The 22,256-nt window shown below is 34.4% G+C and overlaps 1 protein-coding gene across 1 annotated transcript; it reads left to right on the top strand.

Moving 5' to 3' along the window:
* Positions 1 to 2,619: 2,619 nt before the first annotated feature.
* Positions 2,620 to 21,993, top strand: LOC149783652 (uncharacterized protein CXorf38-like). Its single transcript, XM_089933154.1, has 7 exons — positions 2,620 to 2,715; positions 3,196 to 3,328; positions 6,387 to 6,583; positions 9,568 to 10,133; positions 11,785 to 11,943; positions 17,289 to 17,887; positions 21,957 to 21,993. Exons 4-6 carry the CDS (start codon positions 9,612 to 9,614, stop codon positions 17,475 to 17,477), a joined length of 870 nt encoding a protein of 289 aa, XP_089789280.1. The 5' UTR covers positions 2,620 to 2,715; positions 3,196 to 3,328; positions 6,387 to 6,583; positions 9,568 to 9,611; the 3' UTR covers positions 17,478 to 17,887; positions 21,957 to 21,993.
* The last annotated feature ends 263 nt before the right edge of the window (positions 21,994 to 22,256 follow it).

The following is a 22,256-nucleotide window of genomic DNA, read 5'->3' as shown; positions in this document are numbered from 1 at the left end:
AAAAACGGTGAAGAAATTCAAAAAACAGAGAGACTAAACAAGGAGAAAGAAGAAGTCAATGAACTTTTAATTAAAGTGTTGTGCTGTGAATTGGATTGTAAAAAATGGATAAAAGAATACATGAATGATATAAGGTAAGTGTCTTTGAGTTTTGATTTTAAAATAAGAAGCTACACTCACGTACTCATACACAGACACGTACTATAAGGGTAAAATGGGTGGGGTTTAATTTTGAGTTATTGGCAAATTGAAATTGTATTTCTTTTCGAGAAATGTGGGTGGCCCTGAAAAGGGCCTTTTTATTTTGGTGTAGGGGTGAGTTTAACCAATCAACTTTAACTGCCTTAAGCCTTTGCCACGGCCAAGGCCTACTTCTGATGATTGGGTTGAAATCACTAAGGGTGGTACGATAGGCTTAGTCACAGGGTTGGCGTGTTTAGCTCGGGAAGGTCGTATTCTCTTCGGTCGTGATAAAGAAGTCTGATACATTTGTTTCAGACTTCTTAACTCCGCTAAAATGTCCAACAGTACCGTAGCCGTTTGATTTTCACCCTCTTGTTTCTTTGCTGCTACTTCTTCTTGCTGTTGTTGCTGTTGTTTTTTTCTTACCTCTTCTTGTTGCTGTTGCTGTTGCTGTAGGAGAAAAGCTTGTTCCGCTTCCTTTTGTCGTTGCATAAATTTCTCCAATTCTTCTTTCTGTCTCTGTCTAAAATTCTCCACTTGCGGTAATGAAGAAGGTAACGAAGGTTCCGGAACAAATTCTTGCGAGGTAAGAAAATCCACAAAATCCCAATGTACCTCTTCTGAAAGTAAGTCCGGGTTCCCTTGGGCAGTCTCCCCTGCTGATGCACCCCAATGGATCGTTTTCTGAGTTTCCGTCATGTTGAATCACTGTCGCATAGATTGACTGCACACAAGCGCTAACGAATCTATATAGACCACGTGACGTCACAGACTGCTCTCTTCGGATTGGATGCGAGCTGACTGAATTTTGTAACGCGTGTTCGGATTGGTGAATGAATTCAATCCGTTTCAATCCTTCCTGTACCTATAAATAAGCGCAGTTCACTGCATTGATTCACCTATTCTCGTCGCTTCAAGATGTGGACCATAGTTGAGTCATCCACCCTTGTGTCTTCCATGATGTTTAGGACGGACATGCTCATGTATGTCAGGTCCAAGTGGACTGTTGTTGATAGGACAGATACTAGTCAATGGATGAGGAGAGTTTACATAGAAAGACAAGGATGTCACAAGAGGGTACTTGTGTATGGACCGGCAGTTAGAAGGAGTTTAAGAAGAAGAAGAAGAAGATGTGACAGATGCCATCTATGTTAATATTAATATTAACATAAACCCAAAGGCCCTTTTCAGGGCCAGCCATATTTCTCGAAAAGAGATAGCCTTTCCATTGCCTATCCCTTTTTTTAAATTTAAATTTAAAAAAAAAATCCCATATTCAATTCCCCTTGTCCCTAGACAAACCCAAACTCTATTCCCATGTTAATTTCCCCTTGTCGCTAGACAGACCCACACTATAGTTCCATGTTAAATTCCCCTTGTCGCTAGAGTGACCCACGATTTTTCTCCATGTTAATTTCCCTTGACGCTAATCTGACCCACGATTTTTCTCCATGTTAATTTTCCCTTGACGCTAGAGTTGCCCAAGTCGTCTTGTAATGCTAATTCCCCTTGACGCTAGGGTGCCCCCATTTACTACTTCCGTCTGTTTCAGTTGTCTGCGTTTGCGTAGCTTTCTGCTTACATACGCCGTAACCTCGACGATTTAAAACCATCATGTTAAATGTCCATCATGTTTGCTGGGCATATAATTTGAAAATATATCTTATTCCTAACGAAAAAGAGTTTTTAAAAAAATGGTTTCCAATGACTCATTAACCCCACAAAAAAGACAATATTATTAACAATAACACAATTGATATTAAAAATAGAAATCATTGTAATTGCATTCTAGATTTCAGTAAAATAGCATCTGTCATGATATTTATGGCTGTAGCAATATAGACTGAATAAGATGAAGGGAAGCATGCAATACACTTTTATTTAAATAGAAATCCAAGTCTGTATGTAACTGCTACGACCGTCGACCAAAATTTTAATATTTAATGGAATGAAACAAAACAACAGTCAACATCAAAAACAAGAACAAACATAATATCAAATACTACTAGAAAATAAATAATAATAATAAAAGCAGAGCATGGTGGATCCAACTGTTAGCATAGTAACTATAGTGTCTTGTACGGACAAATAACTCGTAATTTGTTGTGAATAATCTCGCGAGATGCATGATTATGAGGTGGTGCTGATTATGCAAGTAACGTAGGAGCATATGATTCAGGTAATTTCTATTTTTCTATTTTTAACTTAAGGTTTGAAAAATAATAATAACAACTGTAGTATTGGGGGGTGCCAATAAATTGTTGATGGGTTTACTAATGGGTGGCAAATCTAACGCATGAAGATTTTATTTGGATTTTTTTTAATTTAAAATTTTAATTAAAAAAACAGCAAGAAAAATGTTTGCTCGTCTATTCGTGTCTATTTTAGGCTCCGTCTTGGTTTTCCCCACTGTCAATTTTTAGACCCTTGGTTTCGAAATGTTACGTTTCTGCGATTTTCAACTGTGTATGCATTTATAATTATTCTAAATTTCCTAATTGCACAAACCAGCCAAATATCGTAATATTTAAGGTAATTATTGCATTTCTTTTCTTTTTATTGACATATATATCAACGGTATTCGCAAAATAGCAGCGTCACAGTCTTACATGTATGATTAAAGATACGCCCACAGCCTCCGTGTGGCTTAACTCAACAGACAACTCCAAAACATAAATATCAGGGTCGACGTAGGGCTTTACTGTTGGCGGAGAACTATTTGTTGTTCACCAGTAATGTCAGGCTTGGAATTTTTCATTTCCTGGGTATATCGGGTACCTTTACTAGCACATGTGAAAAAGTGAAAAGATCCCTGTACAATATTGGAATATATTCTAATAGCTATGTCTTTATATTGATGCACAGAAAAAATTCAGAGCTTTTGTAGCAAGTAGTATTGTAACAACAAATTCTTGATTCGATCAGTTTAAGCTAGTCTCTTTTAAATATGTGAACTGACCTATTTGCATATTATTTTTTTTTGAAAATACATAAATGACATTTATATTACAGGGCCCCGGGAGGCTGAGTGGTGTAAAGTGCTTGATGTTTCCATTCACTGCCATCTCACCTCTGTCAGTGTGGGTTTGAGTCTCGGACTCGGCCAATGTGGATACTTAAGAAAGCTGTCATTAGCTTCCTGTGGGTCAGTGGTTCTTTCTGGGGTTTTCCCGAGCTCTTCCTCCACCACATTTGCTGGTCACTATATATATAGCATATCCTGCACTGAGAAATGGCAGTAAACCCCAAAACAACAACCAAAACAACATTTTCTTGGTAGGATCCTGCACATGTATTTCATGGTTTAAATAGAGAAATAACTGGACAGTCAAACACCAATAGTCAATAATAAATTTTAGTGATGAAAATAAAGTTTTTAGAAAAGATTAAATGTTTATGTTTAGAGAAAGCCCAAAGAAAGAATGTCAGCCGGAGCATCAGGGATGTTATGTCATGTTGCTAATGGCTTTTATGTCTGTCAGCAGTTGTCCATCCCTTTTATTGGTGTAATGGGTATTTTCCCTACAAAACAAGAAATTTGGAATGAAATGTTTAATAAAGTTTTAAATCTGTAGTGACCTTTGCCCTTAAGGTCATTGAGTTTGATATACGTGTACCTAGTTCAATCCCTTTTGGTGTGGGGTGTGTGCATTTTTGTTGTCCATGTTTCATATTATTTGAACTGTTGCTATCTTTTCCATGGAAAAAGAAGGAAAAGAAAAAGACTAAGTGCAGTTTGTTGTTGTTCCTACGTCTACATTTGGTTTTTTTCTTTTCCGTTCTCAGTAACAAAGCTTGAGGGCAACTATCTGTCTTGAAACATTGATCAGAATCTAACTAGAATCAACAAACTGACAATCCTTCATACATTTCTCTTCTCCAACTTCATATTTCTATCCCTCAGCCTGGCATTTCTGCAGTGACAAGAACACTGCTAAACTTGACAAAATATAAGAGCATGCTCTCAGATTTGTACTTTTGGCAAAAATGCTACCCATGTATCATATACAACTTGCTTCATTAGTGGAGTTTATCATGACATGAACACTACTAAACTCAGCAGAATATAAGAGCATGCTCTCAGATTTGTACTTATGGCGGAAATGCGACCCATGTATCATATACAACTTGCTTCATTAGTGGAGTTTATCATGACATGAACACTACTAAACTCAGCAGAATATAAGAGCATGCTCTCAGATTTGTACTTATGTCGGAAATGCGACCCACGAAGGTGTGCTGACATAGGGTTATGGCTCTTGAGACTTTCAAAATTCTGAATTATATTTTTCCAAATGTTGGGATGATTTAATGTTTTAAACACAATACATATAATTTTAGATATTCAAAGATTTTAGATGTCCCAAGAATTAAGACCTCAACATTTGGGCATAAAATCTTAAGATACATGTATGCATCTGCCATTATATGGAATTATGTATCAAATCACTGTAAAGAGCTTTATAATTTTAATTCATATAGATTCTATAATTCTGTCCTCGAATGGTAAGGACTGTAAATGTAATATCTGCTAAAAATACCCTTGTGCCATTTATCTAAGTGTTTCTGCATTCATTTTAAATTGCAATGTTTACCCAGAAATATTTTGAGGTTGAAATTATCCTAATTTATGGTTTTGATTTATCCAGATAACTAAATTTACTTTTAATCGTTGCTTTTTATAATGTTCTGCCTGTTCATTTTTCAAGTTCTCCACTGGGTGTTTTGTCCAAATGTATATATGTATCATATATAACTTGCTTCAATAGTGGAGTTTATCATGTTAGTTTCTTTAGTACTATGTTACACTTATTTGTAACAAGTTCAGTTTGTTTATTCATACATATATACAGAGGAGCCTTGTTAAACTGGACTCTGTTTATCTTAAAACCTCACTGTCTGGACATATTTCCATGGGAATGGAATTCCTAAACAATAATTATATGATTATCTGTTCTCCTTCATCTGTTGTTTGTCATCCTAAACTACTTTGAGGATTGCCTTGAAACTTTACACACACACACACACACACACACACACATATATTCACCCTATGGTCTAGTTGTTCCTGAATGACAATGTTGAACTACGGGTAACCAATGTACACTGGGATGAATTTATTTATTGGGCAGATTGATGAGGCATAAAATATGTGCATAGATATGTCGCTTGTACACTTAAAGTATTTTTTACTATTATTGGTACAGTCAGATCAATTTGTTAAAAGTTTTTGATTTTAAATTAGCAACGATATGTAAATACACTGTTAGAAATAGTGAATGTCACCAATGGAACACTATTAGCAGTGATATGTAAACACACTTTTATAAATAGTGAATGTCACCAATGGAACACTATTACATTAGCAATGATACGTAAATACACTGTTATAAATAGTGAATGTCACCAATGGAACACTATTACATTAGCAATGATATGTAAATACACTGTTACAGTGAATGTCACCAATGGAACACTATTACATTAGCAATGATATGTAAATACACTGTTATAAATAGTGAATGTCACCAATGGAACACTATTAAATTAGCAATGATATGTAAACACACAGTTATAAATAGTGAATGTCACCAATGGAACACTATTAAATTAGCAATGATGTGTAAACACACTGTTATAAATAGTGAATGTCACCAATGGAACACTATTAAATTAGCAATGATATGTAAACACAGTTATAAATAGTGAATGTCACCAATGGAACACTATTAAATTAGCAATGATATGTAAACACACTGTTATAAATAGTGAATGTCACCAATGTAACACTATTAAATTAGCAATGATATGTAAATACACTGTTATAAATAGTGCATGTCACCAATGGAACACTATTAAATTAGCAATGATATGTAAACACACTGTTATAAATAGTGAATGTCACCAATGGAACACTATTAAATTGAATATGGCATCTTCCAGACCTTTTCTTCAGAGGGAAAGAATCAGTTCTAACAAACAATCCTACTTTTTACTAGTGATGTAAGAATATATTGGTACACTGCCATATTGCAGTTCATATCAGTATAATGGTATTTAAAACCTGTCCATTAGTAAGACTGGTTGTGGGACTATATTCATTTACTAACAGTATTGCTTTGTATATGTATTATGAATGAAGACTTGCAACTTGTCAGTTAGTATTGAAAGTGAATCAGTATCACTTGTTTTTCTTTTTGCAGGTCTCAATTTGCATGGTCCAATGTGAATCAGTCATACTGGTAAACGTACGAGCTTAAACCACTTTCTTTTCTGAATGCACATGAGACTGACTTTAGTGGACTCACTTAACTTCATCAAGAGTTGTGATTTGTGGTATACTTCACCACATTCTTAATATATCTGACACTGTAGTGAAGTGGAATAGGCAGGTTTAAAGGTCAGTATTGATGAAAATTGAAATTAATCCACAAGGAAGGACATGATATTTTATAGGAAATGATATACTGTATATATTCACGTACAGGACACACGGTACTAATTATATGGAAGAACTGTGAACCAGTCTAGAAATGGGTGAAGAAATAATAGAGTATTTATGGGTTTGGTGGTCCATAATTGGTTAATAATGAAAATTAAAATTTTAGTAAAAATATCTTTTGAGAGCTTATCCTATATGTAATTTAAAGAAAAAATATAGACAAATTTCTACTGATGCAATTTTAGCATTCTTACAGGCTTGACTCAGGAATACTCAATAATGAAAGTAGCACCTGATTCATTTGGTGCAGAATCAATAACGTGTTTCATGCACATGTATGTAAACAAAATGCCGCGGCTCATAGGGTGTTCTCTACACCTAAGCTTGCACCAAGGTTAGATGTGCATGGAGAATTATAGGTCTCATCATCAGCACCCAGAAATTTTAAGTTATTGAATTCTGAATATGATGGTGTTTCCATATGTTTACTATTGGAGTTGAATTTGTACTGTGTGTCCTATAAGTGCATTCACTTTATAAGCCGACCCACCAAACTGAATAAGAATAAACACTGTAAAGTACATGAACCACATATAAGCTGACCCACAAGTCTGAGATGATATCACAAGATGCATGCGGCAAGTTCCAAATGCATTTATTTAGACAAATTTATATTTTCATGAATTTATGTATTGGGCAGATTGATGAGGCATAAAATATGTGCATAGATATGTCCCTTGTATACTTAAAGTTTGTTTTTTACTATTATTGGTACAGTCAGATCAATTTGGTATTATTTTTTTTATTTTATATATGAATACAAGTAATTCGTATGAAATATCCTTGGTGTTTTGCCTACCCTTGTCTTAATTTCCTATGTCTACTGTATGAGAGCCGCATTGAGTAGGAGAGGTAACTGTTTCATACAACTCTTCAAGTCTTTGCAAATTTGGGCTTAATTTGCTAATTATGATGAAATAATCTGGGTTTTAATGCCTTTTATGTCAAACTTTATACACTATTGATAATGAAAATTTGTCATATGTCAGTAAAAAAAAACATACAAACATTGTCATCACTTTATTTGCTGGATCAGATACATTTTAGTCAAATCGTATATAAATACACAGTTATAAATAGTGAATGCCACCAACGGAACACTTTTAAATTAGCAATGATGTGTAAGCACACTGTTATAAATAGTGAATGCCACCAATGGAACACTTTTAAATTAGCAATGATGTGTAAGCACACTGTTATAAATAGTGAATGCCACCAATGGAACACTATTAAATTGGCAATGATATGTAAACACACTGTTATGAATAGTGAATGCCACCAATGGAACACTATTAAATTAGCAATGAAACGTAAATACAGTGTTATAAATAGTGAATGTCACCAATGGAGTAATATTAAATTAGCAATGATATGTAAATATACTGTTATATAAGCTGACCCATAAGTCTGAAATGATATCACAAGATGCATGTGGCAAGTTCCAAATGCATTTATTTAGACCAATTTATATTAGCAAAATATTATGCATATACCTCTCTTGGGCTTAGCATGTGTGATTATTACATAGAAATAGTATAAGTTAATAAATTTGTTTAAAAAGTCAATAAATTTATTTAATTTTTTATTTTCTTATTGTTTTTGTCTAATTCAGATTTGTGGTGGTTGTTCTAGGGTTTCATGCAATTTTTCAGCACACGATAGGCTATACATGGCAGCCAGTATTAATGGTGGTGGAAGAACCTGGGAAAAGCCCGGAAAGGCCCACTGACCCATGAGAAGCTATTGGCAATCTTTCTCACATACCCACATTGGCCAAATCTGAGACTTGAACCCACAAAGACAGAGGTGAGAAGGCAGTGATCCATAACAGAGAGTGCTTCAGCAAATAAGCACACACAAAATAATAACAAAATCAATCATAGTAGTTTATAACAGTCTAGTAAGTGTTGGGACACCAAAAATGTATTTTTTGTTTATATGCATATAAGACTTAAGACAAGAAATTTTTTTTCCCAAGATTTACAGTCATTTTAGTTGTCAACAAAAAGACTTTAAATAGTTTCAAGATTAGACCTTGTCATGGATAAGCTGACACCCCCCCACCCTTCTTCCAGGCCTTTATTTTTTTCTGTATTATTTAGCTTATACTTGAGTATATACCATAGTTAATTTTAGAAACTTGAAAATATACATCAGAATTTCAAGAAATGTGTGAGGCAGAAGTATTTTAAGTGCACTGCATGAAGAAACTGTATGATGATGTACCACAAGAGAATATCTTGGTTTGCAGTTCATGTAGCAAATTTTTTACCATATTTACATGTTTCATTTTGCAGAATTTTAATGCTGTATGTTTTATATTTTAAGTTTATGTTTGTCATGTTGACATTTATATGAAAGGTTTTATCATCTATGATTTTTCTGCTTGATTTTAAAAATTTTCAATTTGTTCTCACTATTGTGCAGAGCTTGATCTAAAATATTGCCCACCTACCTAGCTAGCTAGCTACCTACCCACCCATCCATCCAACCATCCAGCCAGCCATCCAGCCAGCTAGTGAGCCGGCCAGCATTGTGAGAGATTGAAATTTAGTAGCTCTAAAATATGAAGGAAAATACGGAAAGTTTTTTATCAAAAAATAAATATGAATCCTGGGGAATGTTTCATTCTGTGAAAGTAACTCATCTGCACCTTTAGATGATGAGTTTTAAAGGTAAACAGAGGTGGAGTTAGAGAAGGATGACCAATTATTAGGGACAAAATGATAGACTGTTAGGATTTTATTATAGACCCGATGGTCTTGGGGTGGAGGGAAGTTTCATAGAGACATATCCCACCAGAAATGCCACTGTGTTATGACATGCACCATTCAGTGTATGTGGGAGCATATTCTAATTTATTAATGTTTCATCTTCTTTAGGTAAAGGACCTATTTATGTCATTAAGTAACATCCACTGGAGAAAATGGCAGCAAGTTCTCCTGGTCAGGAAGTTAAAGATCCAGGCTTCAGAAATTGGCTGAAGGTGGGACAGTCCCTGTTGTACATGAAGCGGGCTCTACATTCTTTTGTCAGAAATGAGGTCAACCTGATACACACATACCTGATAAATATAATATATGGTGGTACAACTGTTCTATATCCTAAATGCACAAGATGTAAGGCTAGTGATATTAGACAAAACAAATACACACATACCTGGGGATTCACTAAGGCCCCTTGCCCAGTGCTATGCCATGATTGGTTGAGAGGGCTGCTTAATCTATTTGACAATCCACGGTCAGATAGAATCTACTGGAGCAACTGTGATGTGACCTCCTGGGCATACAATGCTTGGGAGTGTGCTAAAGCCTTTATGCCCAGGGGCCAGAAACCAACCAACACAGACCCCAATGAGAGTGATGCCCAGGCACTGCTAACACTGATGGCAAATTGTAAACATTTTCATAGCCGACTTTCACCTCAGGGACTTCAACAGACATGCAAGGTAAGTTTGAAAAGTGGAAATGATGATGTCATACTAGAATATCAATTCATTACTATTTCACATTGGTAATTTGGACAAATTTTGATTTTATATATAGTTTTAAAATTTGGACTATTTTCAGTTTCTCATAATATTTCATTTGTTAGTATTATTATATGGTCACCATAATGACTAGTGTGTTGTGTGATTTTGTCCATCCATCTGCTTGTCTGTTCCCAATTTTGTTTTTACATAATAGTTCCATTAGTCCAAGATATACAGTTACCAATTTTTCTGGATTGCTTGTACTCATGGTGTGTGTGTGTGTGTGTGTGTGATATAGATTTTTAATGTAGCTTTAACAATTTTTCAGTCATATCACTATGATGTCTGTCGTGTGGCAGTTTATAGTGATGTCTAGCACTGGGGCATCATGCCACAGACATGTAGCATGATATCCCACCCAGTCATATTATTCTAACACCAGGCTGACCAGACCTAACACTAACCTCTTAATCTGAATGCATAGTGAGGCAGCTGTTAGTACCATTTTTAGAAGTCTCTTTTTATGACCTGGCCTGGGTTCAAACCCACAACTTCCCACATCCAAGGCGGATGTTCTAACCACTATGCCACTGGAGGGGTCTAGTGGAAAGAAACCAATTCATTTTGGGGTCAAAATATTAAAGGTCAAAGTTACAGTATGTGAAAGAAACATTAACTCTAGTTGTTCCATCATCTACAATGAAGATATTGAGTGGTTGTCTTGCACCTGGATAAGAACAACACCTATAAATTTTGGATTCAGAGACTTGAAGGCCAAAGTCATTGAAATTTAAAGTGAAAAAATGTCTTTGGCACAATAACTGAAGATTTCTATTTGGTATAGTTAACATACTTTGTGTATGGCATGCAGTTGGGGTCTGGAAAAAAACTAACAGTTTGGGGTCAAAGATCAAGGTCATTGATTGAAAGAAATTTGATGAAAAGAAAAATGGTTTCCACACACAACATTAGTTCTATATCATATACCTTGTACCAAACATTGGTGATGGCCTGCACTTTGGTTAAGGACGATTCCTAGATTGAACTATTGTTGTTGTTGTAGGGTTTAATGCCATTTTTCAGCACACGATAGGCTTTACATGGTGGCCAGTATTAATGGTGGAGGAAGAATCCGGGAAAACCCTGGAAAGAACCACCGACCCACAAGAAGCTACTGGCAAGCTTTCTCACATACCCACATTGGCTGAATCCGAGACTCAAACCCACGCAGACAGAGGTGAGATGGCAGTGATCCATAACGGAGAGTGCTTTAGACCACTCGGCCACACGGGCTAGATTGAATTGACTTTCTGTAAGGAAAAAAAACACAACAAAAAATGGGTAAGAAAGAAGCATATTAATTGACGTTTTGGGCCCTTTTGCTCTTATGATAATAAAGAAAACCTACATATTATGGGCCTTAGAGGTAATGGCCATGCAAAGTCTAATAAGAAAATAATGGTTTCTGCACGTTAAATTTAGTTCAAAACCACATATCTTGTCCAAATGTCAAGGCCATTGAGATCCATTGGTAGTGCCTACATAGGGAGATCCAAATATGTAGTGGGGATGTACTATTTCCAATATACTACATTTATGATTGAAGGACAGTCATTTTTACAATTAGGTATCAGATGTGAGGAACACCATTATGCATGCTCCCCAGATGAAGCTGACTGATACAGAAATGAGGAGTTGCATACAGGAAATCATAGATTTGCTTGAAGATCCTGTTCATCTTCATTCTCTACCAGACTGTATAGCTGCTGTGTCTGACATCAAAAAGGTATGGTAACTTACTTATGGATGGAAAAAGTACTTTCATATTATTATCTCCCTTGATGACTCTTTGATTTTAAAGAGTTGGGTTTTTTTCACTGTAGAGAAATTATGCATTATATCCCAGATTACACATTGTGAAAGAAGAAATGTATATTGCATTTAACCAGGGATTGTTCAAGTGAATCCATTGAGTAAGCAAGTGAAGTGTTTTGTACCAAAGAGTAACTTGCCTTGTACAGAAGAATTTTTGTTAGGAAAATATAAATAAACTCAGTGAAATAAAGAAAATGTTAGTGGTGTAAGCAATATTATATTATTTGCTGATTTCTTTGGATTGCTTTTAAAAATGTATGGATTGTATGCTTTCACTTGCATTGATTTTTAGCTCATTGGATGACTTGCTGTCCATTGTCCATAGTCCTATCCATCAGAACAAAACTGTTGTCATACCTTGTCCTAAACCAGACTATTTGGATGATTGCGATGAAAATATACACAAACATTTACACTTCGGTGCTGCTTGGACTTCTGATATGGCATATAAGAATGGGCATCCACTAATGACATCTTATGATGTCTACCTGGACCTAAATTATCTGATGTCCAGTATGACCATCTCAGTGGCCATATGGAAAATCATGGTATGCTATATTACCTACTTAGCACTGAATTTGCAGTGTCTAAGCCCACATTTGTGCATGAATAGCTGCAGGTCATGGGTCTTGACAAATCTGTTGAATCACTATCTTGTTCTTCTGGAGAATCTGCCGGATTTCCTGCTCTACAGGCACCTGTTTCACCTAGTCCACATTTGACAATGGCACAGTGACACCCTTGAGTTCAGGCATTGTTATTGATATTTAATTTGTGTTGTTTGTTGGCTTAAATGAGTATACATCATGTTTATCTGTATTTTCTGACTGACCTTAGTCCAAAATCAAGTTAATAGTTTACCTAACTGGCTACATTTATTTTGTAAACAACATAATACATAGCTAATATTTCTGTATGATTATAGAATAAATATTTAGATCACTATTAATTGTAAACATGTTTACTTCAGTTTGAGTTAAAGATAGTCATGATTCAGATATTAGAAAGTTCCAGATTTATTTTCATCCATTAAGTTGACAGATTATTTCCAGAAAAAGGTAATAGCATCCTAGGTCAAAAGGACTGTTATATAAACTTGTTTAGTTAAGGATCAACATCTAAAGTGAAATCAGTCTTATTGTTCTGATCATTTTTAAATATGGATCTATTTATTTATTGAAATTCTTATTCACTGGAATTACAAAGTGTTCAATAATATTCTTGGACTAAAACATTTGGCTGCCTGTGGAGATTTGGCTCAGCAGCTTTCAAACTAGTCACATCACAATTAGATTGTGAGTTTTTTTAATTTAATTTTTCTCTAGTTTATTACTTTTTTATCTTATGTTTTGGAACTTCAGGCATAATTTTAGACTGTAAACTGTTATTTAAAATGTATTCAATCACAAAATAATGTTTCTTTAAAGAACATATTTCAGGGTTTTATTTCTTCCAAATTATATGAATTCCATATTCTGTTAAGATGTTTTTCAGTGACATGCAGAATTTCACAATAAATAGCATGCGTTTCTTGTATAGAATCTCACTGACTCCTGGTACAAAACCTAAGTAATGTCATCGCCATCCTCGTCACTTCTTGTAGCAGAAAATTGGGCACTTCCCAGCAATTACTAATTTCACAAATGATATCTTCAATTTTTGGTATAGCACATGTGACAATGTCACAGTCAGAATTAGCATAATCCAAAAAATCAACATCCTTGTTACCACATCCAAGCATGTGCAATGTACCATGCACCATATCAAGGGAAACATCACCATCAGCTTGCTCACTAAACCCAGTCGTATCAAAACAGTTTGCACCAGATGCTGTTGAAACATCATTACATACACAAGCACTCATTTTGGTTACAGACAGACATATATATTTCATCCTCAATAATTTTGGTCAGCCTCACATATGTTTGGATGAATGTTTAAAACACAAGAGAGATGGGCTTCAAAATGTACTGCAGTGTGCTTGCATAGAATGATAGCCAAAGGACATTTTTAAATTATTTGATCAAAAGCTACAAGAATTTTTTTTTGTCATGCTTTAATTGCATTGAATTGGAAAACATGATTCTGAGTTACTGATTTGTAAATGAAATGCAATTATGACACTTTAATTACCTTACACCTTTGTTGTTTAGAGATTACTAATTAGCTGTGATTATCATGTCTTTCTTTACCTGGTATCTTTGGTATGCCTTTTTAATTTAAATGAGTGCCACTCTTTACTTGGCTCTGGCACATCCTATGATATAAACTGTTACAATCGAGCTAATTTTCTCTGACCTTTAACACAAATAAACTCAAATTAAAACTTATAACAAAGAAAGATTATAACAAAGCCTTTGTAATACATTGTAATTAAGAATTCTGCAGAAGAAATTAAACTTCATTGATCCAGCAGAGAAATGTTTTATCCAAAAATGTAATAAACAATATTTACTGTATCATTTTTTATGGTTGTGTATTTATTTTGGAAACTATCATCAATTCAATTACATTTACTTTGTTTCTTGTAGTATATTTTTTTATAATTAAGCCTTAGGTTGAATAAGAAAATGGGTATATAATAAAAAGGTTATAGCATTTCTATGGGAAAATATGAACTAGTTTTTTCTGATGAATACAACACTCCTGCAGTATTAATCCAAAAATATTTGTTCATATTTTCCCATAGAAATGCAGTAATCTATGCAGTTCACCATCTCCATAAAGTTGGATTGTTTTACATCATAATAATTCCTCATCTTTTATATGACCATCATAAAGCAAAATATATGTATATGCTGAATAATTCATGAAAAATAAAAACCTGGAAGAAGGGGGTGGGCTTATCCACAAGCCAAGGTCTGAGCGTGAAAGTTTTTAAGATAATTTTTTTTACACCATAAATGCCATAAATCTTGTGACAGTTTTTTTTCTTCACATGTCCTAAGATGTATATGTTTGTAAAAAAATACATTCTTGGTGTCCCAACACTACTAAACTGTTTTAAACTACTATAATGTTATTATTAGTGTTATTATTTTGCATGTGCATATTTTCTGATTTCTCCAACACAAAATAAAATAAAGGTAAATAAAGACTTCACATTTTAATGGCCGGTTTGAGTTTACCTAGGAGACCAGGCTGTACTTTAATATACAGTGCTTACACAGTACAAATCATGCTTTGAGCATTACTTTAATCTTGTTTATTCCCAAACTTATTAGATGAAGATTTTGCTTTATTCATTGTTTCAACCAAATCGCATTCTTCCAGATAACACTTCCACTAGTTGGTAATAGCTGTTTCATTTATGTTCATTCACATGCTCGTGATTACTTTTTTCAGTGATATAAGCCATGGTACAAATTGAGGTAATCTTTATGAAAAGAAACACACATTCAATTGTACAAGGCACATAACCAGCATAACTGTGACATGTTCATGAAATAATGGTAATAGTAAAGGCTAAAATTCTGAATATGGATCAACTGAGATCATCATCAATATATTTTACTTTTGTGTTTTGGCTTAATAAAATTATAATTTTCCATACAGTGGAAAGCTGGATGTTTCTGCACCTGATTTGTTTAGAACTGGCAGATTTGTCTATTGTTTCCAACAGCAATAGGGGCCAGTTAATGACTAAAACCCTGAAACTGGCTTGGGTTACGAGGGAATTTTGACTGGCAAGTAAACCAGAACTTTAATGTATAATACCTTTTCTATAGTAATATTAGCACAATTACATTAGTTTTGTAAAACGGAGTGTAAGGTCACATACATCAAAGCAGACTGCAACTCAGTTTTTATGGTATTAGCATACATCAAAGCAGACTGCAACTCAGTTTTTATGGCATTAGCATAATTTACAAAACTTATTTCTGAAACTTCATTATTGTATTTGGGATATCTCATTAAATGTAGAGCACTGGTACCCATGATATGAACCCAATGATGTACTTCATTCAGCGCATGTTAAAACCTACAGTGTACATGCAGTGGTGCCATTATGTAAATATGTTCACTAACTTATTGTGAGCATTTAATCAAACCATATTATTGTTCGTTATTGTCATACTGGGATCACATTTTAATGAGTTTAGTTTTTACAACTTCAAGGTAAAATAAAAACGAAATTACTGGTGGACTGATATAAAAAGTCTAATGCAATAACGCAAGAAAAAACAATAATTGAGACAAACGGCAAATGGGAGAGCTAGTGTTGCAGCAACCCATGATCAATTCTTGTCCTTGTCTGATCAAGTTGTACACAAATCTGAATTAGGTCAAAACAATAAGAAAACATAAAATAAATAAATTTCTTTACTTTTCAATTTTTTTTATACCACTGCTATGTAATTTTCATGCCAGCCCCAAGAGAGGTATTTATGTAATTTTTGCTATTATAAGTTTGGCAAAATAAATGCATTTAGGACTTACCACATGCATCTTATGATGTCATCTCAGACTTGTGGTTCAGCTTATATGCGGGTCATGCACTTTTTATTGTTTATATTTATTCACTTTGGGGGGAGGTCAGTTTATATGCAAATGAGCTTATATGTGAGTATATACGGTATGTCGTGATATTGTCCATTTTTGCTTCAATTTTTTTCCTGCACAGTAGCTCTAGATATAGTTATCAAACTCCATAGATGTCTTGCACTTTGGGCAATGAAGAAGACTATCAATTATTGGGGGGAAAATCCCAAGGTCAAAGTCACTGTCAGAAAGATGAAAAAGGGCTAAATACAATAACTAAACATCTCTACCATCTATATGTACCATTCTTGTGAATGGCTCGCACATAGGTAAGAAACAGATTGTTGATTTTTTAGTCCAAATGTCAAAGGTCAAATGTCACTGTGACTGAAAGAAGAAAATGGTTTCTGTGCAATAATTTGAATTCTCCAAACTCTATGGTTACCAAACTTTGTTGACAGCTTTCACTTGAGGTACAAAATAACTTTTGAGTTCAGGTCAAAGGCCAGGTCCCTGTGACTTAAAGGAGAAAATGGTTTCCACACAACTAGAATTCTATGCTATCATCAGTTACATGTATCATACTTTGTAGAAAGACACTATTGATTTTGGGGCCAAGAAATCCAAGATGAAAGGTACTTAAACTGAAAGAATATCTTATGTTTACTGGGTACTATTATTTCATCTACATTTGTGACAGTGTTTCTTCAGTCATCAATAAATATACCACACTAATACAAAATGAACTTTTCATTTTTCCTTGATACATCATAGATATGTGATACCTCAGTAGATGTCTTTCTTGACTTGGAACTGGATATAAAAGCTCTACGAGAACTTCATGAAGAAGCCATAGAGAACTTACAGAATGACTTACAGGTACTTCATCAAGACACGGACTCAAATAAGTCCGACTTGAGGGGTCTTCACCAAGAAATGGACTCTCAGAAGTCAGACTTTTAGGGACTTCATCAAGATATGGACCTGCAGAAGTCAGAGTTACAGGGACTTCATCAAGATATGGACCTGCAGAAGTCAGAGTTACAGGGACTTCATCAAGATATGGACCTGCAGAAGTCAGAGTTACAGGGACTTCATCAAGATATGGACCTGCAGAAGTCAGTTACAGGGACTTCATCAAGATATGGACCTGGAGAAGTCAGAGTTACAGGGACTTCAACAAGATATGGATTTGCAGAAGTCAGACTTACATGGACTTCACCAAGATATGGACTTGCAGAGGTCTGACTTGCAGGGACTTCACCAAGATATGGACCTGCAGATTAAATTAGGCAAAAGAAAATGTGACATAAGACATAGACAGTTGGATTCGAAAGTGAGAAAACTCTCTAAGCAAATCGTGGTCTCTCAAGGTAAGAAAGAACCAGATAAATATACACATTGCTTTTTACCTGCATCACAACTTTGCTCATCAATTGCATTTGGGGCATGATATCTTCAACGGGTCCCATCCATGTGTCCTTCCATACGTCTGTACATATGTATATTATATTTATAACCAGGGATACATATTAGAAGATTGCTCATGCTTAGTTTAAAACTTTATAGAAATGTGTTTATTTCATTGTAGATAGTTTCATTAAATTTTCATGCAGTTATATTGATTTTTCTGTTTTCATACATTTTAAACTTTTGTACTTAGACATGCTCCATAAGGACCTTGCTGATACAAATGGGGAAAACTAACATAATGTCAACAAATAGCATTAAACATTTTTATGTTTTTGAAGATAAATTAATTAGATTTTTATGCCACTAAATTAATATATTTTCTCATTTCTATAAGTACGTTGGAACTTTTTTGTGCCTTCTTTTTACAGTATGAATTTTGTTTTCATGATGATGAAAGAAAGGATCACATAGAAACAAGCTTTTATGAAAATGTTGATGCCCTGATTAGGCTTGTATACTACTAAAGCAGTTATCCATTTTTTAAACAAATTCTGAACATTTTGAACCTCGACATCTTGAAGTGATATGAGTAGTGGAGACAGACATATTATGTCAACATAGTTCTGTTTTTATTTTAATTTTATTCAAATGACAATGGTCTGCTTATGGTTAACTTCAGGGTCTTAATGACCTAATTTTAATGAGTGTCTTAAGACCTTTCAAATTTTAACAAATATTATAGATGTTTGATGAAATATGGCTGTTATTAACAATATTTATCATTTATTTGCCAAAACTATTTGGCAACTTTGAATCTGATGTAAAGCATTGCATATCAGTCAACAAAGATTTATAGATAAAACAGCATACATGTACATGTACAGTACTGTAAAAGCAGTAACAGCTTGGTACATGGGAGGTAACTCCTGATTCATGAGTTTCCTACAAAAATTAGTTTTGTAAATTTTAGACCTTGACTGCTCCAACTTATTAAGGATGCATACCAGTAGTGCTCTCATTCAAAAAATTTCAGTATCGAACACACTTGAATTTGAATGAGTGAGGTTCAAAATAAAATGTATATACTTTGTTAAAAGTAAAGATATAATGCAGTTTGGTGATCATGTTGTAGCTTTGTTTATTTGTTGATATTTGTAATCTTCAGAGTGGCAGACAATCATTTTGTTTTAAATTGCAGGTGAAAAGACAAATATTGAATGTGAGCTATTGGTTGTTATGTAGATTTATCAGTGATCTTGATACCATACATGTAGAAAACTGATGTTGCTCTTTTCATTGCTATATTTTAAGGTTTCTTTAAAAGAAGATTTATGTCTGAAAAAAGGGTATGATGTTCACCTATCAGACAACATTATAAATAACTGAAGATCTCAAATCTCTGGCTGTATGTGCAAAAGAGGCAAGGATCTGTTCAAGTAATTTTGAAAAATGCAAACAACCGATAAGTACAAGTGCATAAGAAATAATTTCATGAACTATTTGGTACATTGGTTTTTTTCTGTATATGATTAAAACATTTAATCTCTTTTCAACTCAGCCTTGGAAATTTCAGCTTTGAATCTGGAACTCACTTGACAAGTGCAGATTGCATTAAAATAAGCAAAATTCTGTTACTGCTGCTAGACCACCCACCAGCTTACTGATACCTGGTGAGTTACATGTACTGCTATAACACCACCAGGCAACTTACTGATACCTGTTGAGTTACATGTACTGCGATAACACCACCTGGCAGCTTACTGATATCTGGTGAGTTACATGTACTGTGATAACACCACCTGGTAGCTTACTGATACCTGGTGAGTTACATGTACTGCGATAACACCACCTGGCAGTTTACTGATACCCAGTGAGTTACATGTACTGCGATAACACCACCTGGCAACTTACTGATACCCAGTGAGTTACATGTACTGCGATAACACCACCTGGCAGCTTACTGATACATGGTGAGTTACATGTACTGCGATAACACCACCTGGCAGCTTACTGATACCCGGTGAGTTACATGTACTGCGATAACACCACCTGGCAGCTTACTGATACTGGTGAGTTACATGTATTGCGATAACACCACCTGGCAGCTTACTGATACCAGGTGAGTTACATGTATTGCGATAACACCACCTGGCAGCTTACTGATACCTGGTGAGTTACATGTACTGTGATAACACCACCTGGCAGCTTACTGATACCTGGTGAGTTACATGTACGGCGATAACAACACCTGGCAGTGTACTGATACCTTTTTGTGGCATGTACATGATGCAAATAATGCTAATTGATAGTAGAATGTCACATTAGCATCTTTGTCTCTATAGAAACTGTACAGTATACATAGCACATGACACACTTGATATAACTTTAGTGAAATGGCTATTTATAAAAGCAGTCTTTATTGGGATGGTTGGGTGCAGTTTCTGAAAATAGAGAAATGCTATTAATGTATCATCTCCTGATGTTACTAAAAATGTAAATAAATTGAAGAGAGAGAGAGAGAGAGAGAGAGTTCAAATTGCTTCTATTTATTGAAAAGAAAAATCTTTAAAAATGTTCCAAAATTTTGACCAAATATTTGTCTAATTTTTCCTTTTATCAGAATTTTGTCTTGGAAAAGATTATTTAATACCAATCTGCAGTACAATCTGATTACCATAAATAAAGAAACCTAAGGTTTCAATGCCTTGATCAACTTCAATCAAATTTGATAGGGTATTAGTTCCTTCCAACTCATTCCACAACCAACATTGATTACATTTGATATTTTAGTGCAGTGTGGAATGTAGGTGAGCAACATCAGGCCAACTTGGGCCTCATGCTAAATTATGCTGTCAGTGTGCATTACAGCATGGCATAAATGTGTGTGTGTGTGTGTGTGTCTGAGTGTGTGTTTGTTCCATCTCCAATATGTCACCTTTCAATGAACAATGCCACCAATTTGTAGTTAAACACAGTGATGTCATTGATGTGATGGGAATCATTGGAAAGATACATCCCCTTATTCAAGAGTTATATTAGAAATGTTAACAATTTTCAAATCATTAATGTATAAATTGGGATTCATACTTTTTAGCTCTATTGGTCATAGACCAGAAGAGCTTATGAGATGGCCAGTTGTCCATTGTTGTTGTTGTCCAGTTGTTTTATGCTCAAGATACTGTCTAAGGCCTGTATGGATTGCATTTCTGTCTAATTTTTTAAAATTTTATTCCCTGGACTGTGAGGGATGTTTAATGTTTTTCATCAGTTTTGCAAATGTGTTTTTATATAAAAGTATTGTATGTTGTATATATACCTGAACAGTATACATAATCATGACATGAAAAGTGCTTGAAGGAATAAAGTTTCCTGTTGACTTAATAAATGTCTTTGTAAGTGAACCATAATCAAATCACTTTGTATAATGACACCACTAATTATTCTATTCTTCTTTTCAAAATAATTTCATTCTTTGTGGTAGATGAATAGTCATAGTAAAATAAAATGACAGAGTTATTATGGTGTATTCACTTTGCTGTGTGATATCATTGTTAACAAGTATCCACTTTGCTGCATGATATCATTGTTAACAAGTATCCACTTTGCTGCATGATATCATTGTTAACAAGCATCCACTTTGCTGTGTGATATCATTGTTAATGAGTATTCACTTTGCTGTCTGATATCATTGTTAACAAGTATCCACTTTGCTGTTAAATGTCATTGTTGTGAAGAATCCAGTTTGCTGTGTGATATCATTGTTAACGAGTATCCACTTTGCTGTCAGATGTCATTGTTATGGAGAATCCATTTAGATGTCAGGTATCATTTTTAGAAATAATATTGCACAGCATAATACTTTAATGTCAAAATTTTACACAACTTTTGAGATTTCTGAATGTGACTGTCAATATTTAAGCAACTCACATAAACTGGATTTTACTTGATTACAGTTTGCCTTATTTGGTTAACTAAAGTCATATTGAAAAAAAACAAATTCATAGGACCATCTTTTCTTTGTTATTGTAGGGAGAAGAAAAGGTTCAAGGCGGCCAACAGAGAAAGGTAATGACATTGTAAATTCTATAATAGTATTATATTAATTAATGTTCACCTTCAAACTTAAAGTTTTAAACAATATTTAACTATCTGTGAACCTAGGCATAGGTTTTTACTGAGTAATAAAAGGAAATTTATAAAGATTCCATTTATAGAAAAATCCTTTGTGCCATCATGTAGGATGATTTCCAATAATACCTTCAAGTGGTTGCACTTTTCAGGCTCTGCTGACCACCATCTCACATTGTTTTATGACGAATGGTAGCACAG

The sequence above is a fragment of the Sinohyriopsis cumingii genome, chromosome 14, assembly GCF_028554795.1.
Source record: "Sinohyriopsis cumingii isolate HCF-2022 chromosome 14, ASM2855479v2, whole genome shotgun sequence".
Classification (NCBI taxonomy): domain Eukaryota; kingdom Metazoa; phylum Mollusca; class Bivalvia; order Unionida; family Unionidae; genus Sinohyriopsis; species Sinohyriopsis cumingii.
Note: the sequence above shows the minus strand (reverse complement) of the source record. Positions and strands in the feature narration are given on the sequence as shown.